Source organism: Hyla sarda, chromosome 4 (genome assembly GCF_029499605.1).
Source record: "Hyla sarda isolate aHylSar1 chromosome 4, aHylSar1.hap1, whole genome shotgun sequence".
NCBI classification, from domain to species: Eukaryota; Metazoa; Chordata; class Amphibia; order Anura; family Hylidae; genus Hyla; species Hyla sarda.
The window spans coordinates 191,687,474-191,700,406 of record NC_079192.1 but is presented as its reverse complement, the minus strand read 5'-3'; the positions used below and the strand labels follow the sequence as shown (position 1 = coordinate 191,700,406).

The window sequence follows — 12,933 nt, the reverse complement described above, 5'->3', positions numbered from 1 at the left end:
ATTTTTACAAGGGGTAAAAGGAGAAAAAGCCAAAATGTGTAACCTAATTTCTCTTGAGTAAGGAAATACCTCATATATGGATGTAAAGTGCTCTCTGAGTGCACTACAGTGCTCAGAAGAGAAGGAGCGACAATGGGATTTTGGAGAGCGAATTTTGCTGAAATGGTTTTTGGGGGGCATGTCGCATTTAGGAAGCCCCCATTGTGCCAGAACAGAAAAAAAAATCCACATGGCACTCTACAAGGGGTATAGTGAGCCTTAACACCCCACTGGTGATCGACAAATTTTCGCTAAAGTTGGACATGAAAATGAAACATTTGATTTTTTGTCACTAAAATGCTGGTGTTACCCCAAATTTTTCATTTTCACAAGGGGTAATAGGAGAAAAGGCTCCCCAAAATCTGTAACCCCATTTCTTCTGAGTATAGAAATACCCCATATGTGGATGTTACGTGCTCTGCAAGCCCACTAAAGGGCTCAGAAGAGAAGGAGCGCCACTGGGCTTTTGGAGAGAGAATTTGGTTGGAATAGAAGTCGGGGGCCATATGTGTTTACAAAGCTGCCCGTGCTGCCAGAACAGTGGACCCCCCCCACACACACACACACATATATATATGACCCTATTTTGGAAACTACACCCCTCACAGAATGTAACAAGGGGTGCAGTGAGCATTTAACCCCTTAGGGACTCCGCCTATTTTCACCTTAAGGACTCAGCATTTTTCCGTTTTTGCATTTTCATTTTTTCCTCATCACCTTCTAAAAATCATAACGCTTTCAATTTTGCACATTAAATTCCATATTATGGCTTGTTTTTGCACCACCAATTCTACTTTGCAGTGACAGTCATTTTACCCAAAAATCCATGGCGAAACGGAAAAAAAATTAATTGTGCGACAAAATTTAAGAACTTGTAACTTTTGGGGGCTTCCGTTTCTACGCAGTGCATTTTTCGGTTAAAATAACACCTTATCTTTATTCTGTAAGTCCATACGGTTAAAATGATACCCTACTTATATAGGTTGGATATTGTCGTACTTTCGGAAAAAAATCATAACTACATGCAGGAAAATTTCTATGTTAAAAATTCTCATCTTCTAACCCCTATAACTTTTTAATTTTCTGCATATGGGCCTGTATGAGGGCTCACTTTCTGAGCCGTGTTCTGAAGTTTTTATCTGTACCATTTTTGTATTGATCGGACTTTTTGATCGCTTTTTATTCATTTTTTCAGGATATAAAAAGTGACCAAAAATACGCTATTTTGGACTTTGGAATTTTTTTGCGCGTACGCCATTGACCGTGCGATTTAATTAACGATATATTTTTATAGTTCGGACATTTCCGCACGCGGCGATACCACATATGTTTATTTTTTTATTATTATTTTTTTATGGGAAAATGGGGGGTGATTCAAACTTTTATTAGGGAAGGGGTTAAATAGCCTTTGTTAACTTTTTTTTCCCACTTTTTATAGCAGTGTTATAGCTCCCATTGGGATCTATACTATTGCACACACTGATCTCTTATGCTGATCCCTGCAAAGCCATAGCTTTGCACGGATCAGTGAGATAGGGGCTTGATTGCTCAAGCCTGTAGCTCAGGCTTGGAGCAATCAAACCCCGATCGGACGCCGCGGAGACCGGTAAGGAGACCTCCGCCTGCGTCCCAGCTGATCGGAACATCGCGATTTTATCGCGATGTCCCGATCAGCCCGACTGAGCTGCCGGGAAGCGTTTACTTTCACTTTCAGACGCGGTGGTCAACTACCGATCGTTGTGCCGCGCGCTGTTAGCCCAGGGTCCCGGCTATGTCTAGCACCCGGGACCAACCCGGTGCGATGCGGGGTCACGGCGTGACCCCGTTTTAAACACCGGGACCGGGCTCAGGGCGTACACCAAAAAATATTCTACCAAAAAATATTGTATGGCAGTGTATACCAAACAGGGTGCCTCAAGCTGTTGCAAAACTCCCAGCATGCGTGGAAAGTCAACGTTGTGGTTTTGCAACAGCTGGAGGCTCAGTTTTGGAAACCGTGCGGTACGATTTTCATTTTTATTGGGGGGACAACGACAGTGTAAGGGTGTATATGTAGTGTTTTATCCTTTATTTTGTGTAGATGTAGTGTAGTGTAGTGTTTGTAGGGTACATTCACACGGTCGGGTTCACAGGAAGTTTCCCGCTGGGATTTTCAGCTGCAGCGGAAAATTTGCAGCAGCTCAAACTAAACCCGACCGTATTAATGTACCCTACATTCAAGTGTGGGGGGGGGGAGACCTTCAGCTGTTGCAAAACTACAACTCCCAGTATGCACCGACAGCTGAAGGGCATGCTGGGAGTTGTAGTTCTGCAGCTGAAGGGGCTCAGTTTGAAGACCACTGTACAGTGGTCTCCAAACTGTGGCCTTCCAGGTGTTGCAAAACTACAACTTCCGGCATGCCCAGACTGTCCAGGCATGCTGGGAGTTGTAGTTCTGCAACATCTGGAGGGCCACAGTTTGGAGACCAACTGCCGCCCGCATGATTGACAACTCTGCAATTGCAGTCCTCCGCCGACTGCCTGCAGTCCTCCGCCGTCCACCTGCAGTCCTTCAATTTCCCCGACATCTTCCCCCGCTCTGCCCGGGTGATCTCAACTTTAACCCTGGTTAGTCCTGACCGGCCAATCGCAGGGGATAGGAGGAGGTGGCACCCCTGCCACCTCGCTCCTATTCTTCAGGATGATCGGAGGGGTCTCTGACAGCTCCGATCACCCTGGTTTTCCGGGCCATCGGGTCACCAGTGACCTGATTGGCCCGGAAAAGCTGTGATTCGCTGGTCAGAATTGACCGGTGAATCACAGCGATCGCCGACAAGGGGGAGTCTCAGGACCCCCCTAGGCAATATCCTGGGATGGCTGCAGATAGATATCAGCAGTCATCCCGTTCAGATCACCGTAAAGCGTACCTGTCCTAGTGCAAAAAAAAATAAATTTATTTATTTATATTTCTCAGTACATGTCTAGGACCTGTATATCCCCTTCATATAGCATTTATATGTTGTTTACTTGCTTTTTCTTCTTGCCTTGTGGAGGGGGCATGTCAATCTCTCTCCCTCACTGTGATGACTCATCTGCTCTGAGTCTGGGAGCACCCTGGCAGTCTGCAAATCACTGCACAGTAGTTTTTATTCATATGTTTTCTATCTGTTCCTAGTAAAGCTGGATGCTAATAAAACATAGCTCTCACTATGTGCGGCATTCAGCTTTCACAGACTCCTGAATGTCTGATCAGCTTCTTTGTCATTCCGTAGTCAGCAATCTTTGGCTGTTCAAGTATGCTGGGAGTTGTAGTGTTTATAAAGTACTGTGTTAGAGCAGTGTTGCCTTTAGCTGTTGCAAAACTACATCTCCCAGCATGCCCACACATCCTTTGTCTGTAGTTTTGCAAGAGCTGGAGGCACTCAGCTGGAAAATACACAGCTCTAAAACAGAGTCTTACAAAGATTGTACCCCCAGCTGTTGCAAAACTACAACTCCCATCATGGGAGTTGTAGTTTAGGAACAGCTGAAGGCTGTAGTGGTGCAATGGTGATCTCCTATACTGGATACAAATACACATTACGCCGGCATTCAGTATGCTGCAAATACAGAGTAGTCTGTCTGCATAAAGACAGATATCCCCTAGTGGCGGCTATTTTAATTATTTTTTTTTTTTTTCATAAAACTGAATTTTTGTTTAAATAAATGTATATTTAAAAAAAGTAATCTTATCAGTAGTGTACTACAAAATATAAAAAGTTTTTCATAATGACAGTGCCTCTTTAAGTACAAGTTAAACACATTTTATTTCCCTCTAGGGGACTTTTATAAGCATGCATTAGATTGCTTATACTGATCAATAGCCTGAGGCAGACTCTATAAGCAAATTGCCGAGTGGCAGCGCCAGAGGCCTAGTACAGACCTCCATTGATATGTATGAAGAGACGGGCACCACCTAACCATGAATATGCACTGGGTGCCAACAGTTGTTATGAAATGACACAAGAAACTAAAAAGAACAAGCTAGCAACCAAAATGATGCATAACAAAAAATAGGAATTCCTATTCTTTGGTGTGCATCATTTTGGTTGCTAGCTTGTTCTTGTTTCTTAGTACAGACCTCCGGCTGCCAAGGAAACTGATCTGCACCCCACAAACATGTTGAGAAGGTGCTAATTGGGCACCCAACAGGCATGGTACTTGGCGTCAATCAATAGCGACTATAACACTTACAGAGGTATTGCAGATAGCAATAGAATACAGTTTGTCCCCTCATGCCCAAGCTAGATTGTAATATACAGTTATTTCCTGTACAGCGCCATTTTTCCACCTTGAATATACAGTAACAGGCAGAAAGTGTAGTAAAACCTTCTTTTCTTCTGTGTGTCCTATTCCACCCCACCCCACGACCGAGACACAGACCACATAACCTTTTTCCTGACTAGAGTACACAACGTCCCTTTCCAACATCACAAAGTCAAGACCCCTCTGCTATGACATATGGCTATTTACAGAGCATATTGACAATGTAAAAAAGGTAACGAGGAATGCCGGACAGTGTCATTTTATTAGGGTGCATTGGGGAAAGGCAGACTGAGAAAACGGAGCGATGGCAGAGGAGGACGGCGCACTGTGAGTCAGAAGCCAGGACAACTATGTAAGTACACCTATGAAGCTGATAGAAGTTGTCACTTACAGTCTATGAAGCCTCCTGCACAACATGATGTAAATGTACAGCACAATGCATTAATGCCCAGGCAGCTGTGCCATACATTTATATCAGATGTCAGGAAGGGGTTACATTTGGGGATTTTTAAGCCAAACATAAGAAACCTTAAAGGAGTAGTCCAGTGGTGACTCAGTGGTGAGCAACTTATCCCCTATCCTAAGGATAGGGGATAAGTTGCAGATCGCGGGGGGTCTGACCGCTGGGGCCCCCTGCGATCTCCTGTACGGAGCCCCGACAGCCCGCTGGAAGGGGGCGTGTCGACCTCCGCACGAGGCGGCGGCCGACATGCCCCCTCAATACAACTCTATGGCAGAGCCGAAGCACTGCCTTCGGCAATCTCCGGCTCTGCCATAGAGATGTATTGAGGGGGCGTGTCAGCCGCCGCTTCGTGCGGGGGTCGACACCCGCTATCTCGGCGGAGAGCCGGGGCCCCGTACAGAGAGATCGCAGGGGGCCCCAGCGGTCGGACCCCCCGCGATCTCAAACTTATCCCCTATCCTTAGGATAGGGGATAAGTTTTTCACCACTGGACTACCCCTTTAACTTTTGGGTCCATTAAAAGGCCTTTGGGAGAAATAGATATTTGAAAATAATTTTTGGACGAAACTGCTATTAAAATGTTTCAGTAAAAGAAGCTGAGAATACAAATGAGAAAGGACAATGAGTCGAGAGTCTATTTCTCGACATCTGTCAGAATGGCATTCAAAGAATCAGGTGACCGATATTCAATACTGAAATGGCTAAAATATTCATTACCTTCCAGTCTTAGTAGCTCCTCACTAATGTCGGCTGCCTCACTCTCATCCGATACAGATGCCACTTGAAGTACCTAAATATTGTAGAATATCTTTATTCTCTCATGCCCACAATAACATTCTTTAAAACCTGATATTAAATTTAACAGTACACCAAAGTTTTACAATTTACTGATGCCCACTAAAATAATAATTGTAAACCATGGATGCGGTGACACAATTCAGATAAACCGGTTATACAAACTCCAGAAACAAACTAAATAAAACCCACTAAGGTTTAGTAAACAGTATATCAACTTCATCCCGTGGATCAAAGATTGAGGAGCTTTTCACTATTCTATGCATATTTAGTTACATAAAACATAAGTGTGTGTGTGTGTGTGTGTATGTATATATATATATATATATATATATATATATATATATATATATATATATATATATATATGTGTGTGTGTAGGAGGTGTATATAAGGGATAAAGGTTTGCGTAGCCTTACACACACTCAACTATGCAACTGTGCTGTATTGTTTCTATGGGAACATGTCTGTATTGTACAGATCGTATATATTTAGCAATAAGATGCAGATTTCTTATGCTGACACTTTCAGACGTCAAAATACATCAACAATGAAAGAACCTGAATATTAACAACTGCTTGCAGCCAATGTGTAGACCAGTGATTCCCAACCTTTTTTGGCTCGGGGCACCCCTTGCAAAAAAAAATTTTTGCAAGGCACCCCTACCGAATAATATTCAACGCATGGCAAACAATGGCTAAAAAGAAGCAATATCCATGCTACATATCTGTTATCTATGTAGATTACAGTGCTGCTATATGCAAGACTCACAGGTGATGTCTTCTCTGATCAGAGTCGTTCACTTTTCTTTTTCTTATCCATCTGGCCTGGACCGTCATGATGGTTTCTTCCAGCCATAACTCTTTACCGCAGAGCCTGCAAAAAAAATATATATATACATATTAGGCTCTGCACTTTTCCAGCATCATCCTATCTTTTTTCCCACAAATACCTCCAGCCTCACACACACACAGCCTCCAGCAGCCTCACACAGTGCCTCCAGCAGCCTCACACACAAATACCTCAAAGTCTCTCACACAAATACCTCCAAGTCTCACACACACAGTGCCCCCATCAGCATCACACACACATTGCCCCCAGCAGCCTCACACACACACACACACACACAATGCCCCCAGCAGCCTCACACACACACAAACACACACAATACCTCCAGCAGCCTCACACAGTGCCTCCAGCAGCCTCACACACACACCAACACAAATACCTCCAGTCTCTCTCTCACACACACACACACACACACACTTAACCCAGCAGCCTCACACACATGCACACAGTGCCCCCATCAGCATCACACACACATTGCCCCCAGCAGCCTCACACACAATGCCCCCAGCAGCCTCACACACATACACAATGCCCCCAGCAGCCTCACACACACACACACACACACACACACACACACACAATGCCCCCAGCAGCCTCACACACACACACACAATGTCCCCAGCAGCCTCTCTCACACACACACACACACACACACACAATACCCCCAGCAGCCTCACACACACAATACCCCCAGCAGCCTCACACACACACAATGCCCCAAACAGCCTCACACACACACAATGCCCCAAACAGCCTCACACACACACAATGCCCCCAACAGCCTCACACACACATTGCCCCCAACAGCCTCACACACACACACACACAATGTCCCCAGCAGCCTCACACACACACACACAATACCCCCAGCAGCCACACACACACACACACACAATACCCCCAGCAGCCTCACACACACACAATACCCCCAGCAGCCTCACACACACACAATGCCCCCAACAGCCTCACACACACACACACAATGCCCCCTGCAGCCTCACACACACATGCACACAATGCCCCCTGCAGCCTCACACACACACACACACACCCACACAATGCCCCCTGCAGCCTCACACACCCACACAATGCCCCCTGCAGCCTCACACACACAATGCCCCCTGCAGCCTCACACACACACAATGCCCCCTGCAGCCTCACACACACACACTATGCCCCCTGCAGCCTCACACACACACAATGCCCCCTGCAGCCTCACACACAATGCCCCCTGCAGCCTCACACACACACACAATGCCCCCTGCAGCCTCACACACACACACACAATGCCCCCTGCAGCCTCACACACAATGCCCCCTGCAGCCTCACACACAATGCCCCCTGCAGCCTCACACACAATGCCCCCTGCAGCCTCACACACACACACAATGCCCCCTGCAGCCTCACACACACACACACACACACACACACAATGCCCCCTGCAGCCTCACACACACACACAATGCCCCCTGCAGCCTCACACACACACACACACACACAATGCCCCCTGCAGCCTCACACACACACACACACACACACACAATGCCCCCTGCAGCCTCACACACACACACACACAATGCCCCCTGCAGCCTCACACACACACACACACACACAATGCCCCCTGCAGCCTCACACACACACACACACACAATGCCCCCTGCAGCCTCACACACACACACAATGCCCCCTGCAGCCTCACACACACACACAATGCCCCCTGCAGCCTCACACACACACCCCCTGCAGCCTCACACACACACACACACACACACACAATGCCCCCTGCAGCCTCACACACACAATGCCCCCTGCAGCCTCACACACACACACACAATGCCCCCTGCAGCCTCACACACACACACAATGCCCCCTGCAGCCTCACACACACAATGCCCCCTGCAGCCTCACACACACACACAATGCCCCCTGCAGTCTCACATACACAATGCCCCCTGCAGCCTCACACACACACACACACAATGCCCCCTGCAGCCTCACACACACACACACACACACACACACACAATGCCCCCTGCAGCCTCACACACACACACAATGCCCCCTGCAGCCTCACACACACACACAAAATGCCCCCTGCAGCCTCACACACACACACAAAATGCCCCCAGCAGCCACACACACACACACAATGCCCCCAGCAGCCTCACACACACACAATGCCCCAGCAGCCTCACACACACACACACACACACACACACAATGCCCCCAGCAGCCTCACACATACACAATGCCCCCAGCAGCCTCACACACACACAATGCCCCCAGCAGCCTCACACACACACACACAATGCCCCCAGCAGCCTCACACACACACACACACAATGCCCCCAGCAGCCTCACACACACACACACACAATGCCCCCAGCAGCCTCACACACACACACAATGCCCCCAGCAGCCTCATACACACACAATGCCCCCAGCAGCCTCACACACACACACAATGCCCCCAGAAGCCTCACACACACACACAATGCCCCCAGCAGCCTCACACGCACAATGCCCCAAGCAGCCTCACACACACACACACGCACACACAATGCCCCCAGCAGCCTCACACACACACAATGCCCCCAGCAGCTTCACATACAATACCTCCAGCTCCCCCCCCCCCCAAATGCCTCCAACCTCTCTCCCACACGCACAATGCCTCCAGCATCCCACCACAAATGACTCCAACCTCTCTCCCCCACCCACACACACACACACAATACTTCCAGCCTCCCCCCAAATGCCTCCAGACCCCCTCTCACACACAATGCCTCCAGCCTCTCCCACACACAAATACCTCCAACCTCTTTCAAATGCCTCCAGACTCCCATCCACGCACCACTATTGGCTTCATACTCCCTTATTGCCTCTAGACTCCCTCACACCCACCCACCACCACCCAGCCAACCAACCACTCACACCTTTTGCCTTCCGCCTCCCACCTAAACGCCTCCAGCCACTCATCCACATTGCTTCCAGCATCCTGCCTCCCAGCGCCAATTGCCTTCATTCACCCCCCACCCCTGCTTTCATTCACCCCCCCATCCACCCTGCCACTGCTTCAATTCACCCCCCAGCCTCCCACCCTTTCCACTGCTTCCATTCACCCCCCAGCCACCCATCCACCCCTGCCACTGATTCCATTCACCCCGCAGCCACCCAACCACCCACCCCTGCTTCCATTTACCCCCCCACTGCCCCTGCTTCCATTCACCCCTACCCTGCTTCCATTCATCCCCCATCCCTTCCACCACTGCTTCCATTCACCCTCCATCCTCCCTGCCACTGCTTCAATTCACCCCGCAGCCACCAAACCACCCCTGCTTCCATTCACCTCCACCCTGCCCCTGCTTCCATTCACCCCACCCTGCCACTGCTTCCATTCACCCCCCAGCCACTGCTTCCATTCAGCCCCCCCAGCCACCTTGCCACTGCTTTCATTCACCCCCCCAGCCACTGCTTCCATTCACCCCCCAGCCACCCACCCTTGCCACTGCTTCAATTCACCCCCACAGCTTCCATTCACCCTCCCCTGCTCCCAATAACCCCTGATCCTGCTTCCATTCACCCCCCCCCCCTCCTATTAACCTCCCCTGTTCCTGCTTCCATTCACCCCCCCTGCTCCTGCTTCCATTCACCCCCCCCTGCTCCCATTAACCCCCCCCTGCTCCTTCTTCCATTCATCCCCCCCTGCTTCCATTCACACACCCCCTCCCCCGTTTCTGCCCCTGTGTACATTCAAGCCCCCTGCTGCTGCCCCTGCCCGTTTTCATTAAAATACCCCGCTCCCCACCCTCACCTGTGCACTGTTCTGTACACGGGCTGCCGGGAAGTGTCCCACGTTGTCGCTGCAGGGACGTGGATGCTTCCCTGCCCGGCGTCCAAACACAGGATCCTCTCTGGCGGAAGCGTTCAGCACATGACGCTGACACTTCCGCCAGGAGGGAATTTCAAATATCAAAAAATAAAAAGCAAAAAAATAAAAAAAATAAAATTTTTGGCTGCCGGAGCTCGCGGCACCCCAGGCAATGCTGAACGGCACACCGGTGTGCCGGAGCACCCGGGTTGGAAATCACTGGTGTAGACATAAAGAGGACAACCAAGTATATAAAGGGCACGTCACTGCCGTTCACTTACCAGCTGGGCAAAGGTAGTAACTTTAATCCGTTTGAAAAGTTCATCTTTTTTATACCTGTAATCTGCGGAAGAAGAAGAAAAACTTTAGCAATATTTTGAGATTAGTATTAATAACAATAAGAGCTATGGAGGGCCGAAGTGTAAGACCTGGGGAAAGGGGAGGTAGGGCATATGGGGGTAGAATATGTGAGAAACAGAGGGACATGGAGGGCATCTGTGTGAGAAACAGAGGGACATGGAGGGCATCTGTGTGAGAAACAAGAGAGACATGGAAGGCATCTGTGTGAGAAACAGAGGGACATGGAGGGCATCTGTGTGAGAAACAAGAGAGACATGGAAGGCATCTGTGTGAGAAACAGAGAAACATGGAGGGTATCTGTGTTTGAGAAATTATGTTTCCTCAAAATCGGTATTGGACATCGCATGCGGGCATTATTTTGTCCACACCCGATGATTGGTTTAAGCACCTGCCCCCTCCAGTCTCAGAATAATATACTTCTGAGACAACCAGGGAGTGGAAGTGGAATGCCAGGGAGATGGGACCTTTTCTACTCCCCGGTCAACCCCTTTAAGGGTGCATTCACACCACGGTTTGTTAATACAGTCACCGGATCCGGCTGGGGAGAGTGAAAATCAGGCGCTCCCGTGCCCCAGCCCGCATTTCATTCATTTGAATGAGCCGACCGAAGTCAGATAGTGACTCCTGTCTGCTCATTTTTGCCCCGTATCCGGGTTTTCTGACCGGACTTAAAACCAGAGTATAGCACGGTTTTAAGTGAAGCCATGAAGCCTCTTGAGAGGGATAGGAGTCTAATTAGTGCAATTAATTGAATTAGGGTGCTGGGTTCGATTCCAGCCAGGTGAACTTATTAGACTTAAAGGGGTACTCCACTGGAAACCATTTTTTTTTTTTTATCAACTGGTGCTAGAAAGTTAAAGAGTACCTGTCATCAACTAAACTTTCCCTGATCCCCCTCCCATCTGTCCCTTACTCTAACTATGCCTCCCTTATTGAGGTTTAAAACGCTGTGGAAATACCTTTTTTTTTTTATCCCTCTTCATTAGCTCAGGAACACTGTCTTTCTGAGGGTTGGAAGGAGGCGGGTCCCGGCAGGCATGATGTCACTTGAAGCCTGGCCGGAACTCTGCTTCTGCCAGTCTTCCTGTATGCTGCTCTCCCTCTGCAGCAGTGTTTCCCAACCAGAGTACCTCCAGCTGTTGCAAAACTACAACTCTCAGCATGCCCAGACAGCCAACAGCTGTCCGGGCATGCTGGGAGTTATAGTTTTGCAACAGCTGGAGGCACCCTGGTTGGGAAACACTGTACAAAGTACAGGGGAGGGACGGCAGCCTCTGTCTCTCTCTCTCCTGTGTCTCTCTGCACTAAAAAGTCAATGCTGAGAACCAGGGGTGGTGGGAGCAATTACAGAGGCAGTAATTAAGATGAATGTGGGGGGGGGGGGGTCACAGAGCAGGGAGTGCAGTGAGATAGTACAATGTATAAGATAACTTGTGGTGAGGGGCAGGGAGAACACAGAGCAGGGGGGAGGGGGAGGTGACTCCCCTCTGTTATATGAGAGGCATGTGCAGGCTTGTAGCTCACAGTGCTTCTCCAGGCTGGGAGCAAGTCCTGAGCTGAGAGTACTGAACTTTCTGTGGAAGGACCAGTGCCCTTTCAGCATTAGTCCTAAAAGCTGTACACTTACTATGAAAAGCATAGGAATCTGCCTGCAGACCAGGCATAGAAGAGAGACCCCTAGTGGCCAAAAGTATAAAATGAAAAAACTGGTATAAATATTAATATTTTTTAATGAAGATATATTACAATATATCTTCATTAATGATTATGAACAACATATTAAAAGTTTTTGTTGATGACAGGTACTCTTTAAATAGATTTGTAAATTACTTCTGTTTAAAAATCTTAACCTTTCTAGGAGTTATCCGCTGCTGTATGTTCCAGAGTTCTTTTCTTTTTGAATTTCCTTTCTGTCTGACCAAAGTGCTCTCTGCTGACACCTCTGTCCATTTTAGGAACTGTCCACAGTAGGAGCAAATCCTCATAACAAACCTATCCTGCTCTGGACAGTTCCTAAAATGGACAAAGGTGTCAGAAGAGAGCACTGTGGTCAGACAGAAAGGAAATTCAAAAAGAAAAGAACTGCCTATGGGGCATATAGCAGCTGATAAGTACTGGAAGGGTTAAGATTTTTAAATAGAAGTAATTTACAAATCTGTTTAACTTTCTGGCACCAGTTGATAAAATAATAATAATAATAATAATAATAATAATAATAATAATTATTATTATTATGTTTTCCAGGGAAGTACCCCTTTAAAAGTGGGTTGTCACA

General features: G+C 48.1%; 1 protein-coding gene across 2 annotated transcripts in view; it reads right to left on the bottom strand.

Annotated features, from left to right (window-relative positions):
• CEP41 (centrosomal protein 41) overlaps positions 1-12,933 on the bottom strand; it is a 66,236-nt gene that overhangs the window by 18,238 nt on the left and 35,065 nt on the right. For both annotated transcript variants that reach the window (XM_056573168.1, XM_056573169.1), the window contains exons 4-5: positions 10,580-10,641; positions 5,504-5,576 (exon numbers count right to left, since the gene is read on the bottom strand). In XM_056573168.1, coding sequence (XP_056429143.1) covers positions 5,504-5,576; positions 10,580-10,641 — 135 coding nt within the window. The remainder of the gene's footprint in view (positions 1-5,503; positions 5,577-10,579; positions 10,642-12,933) is intronic.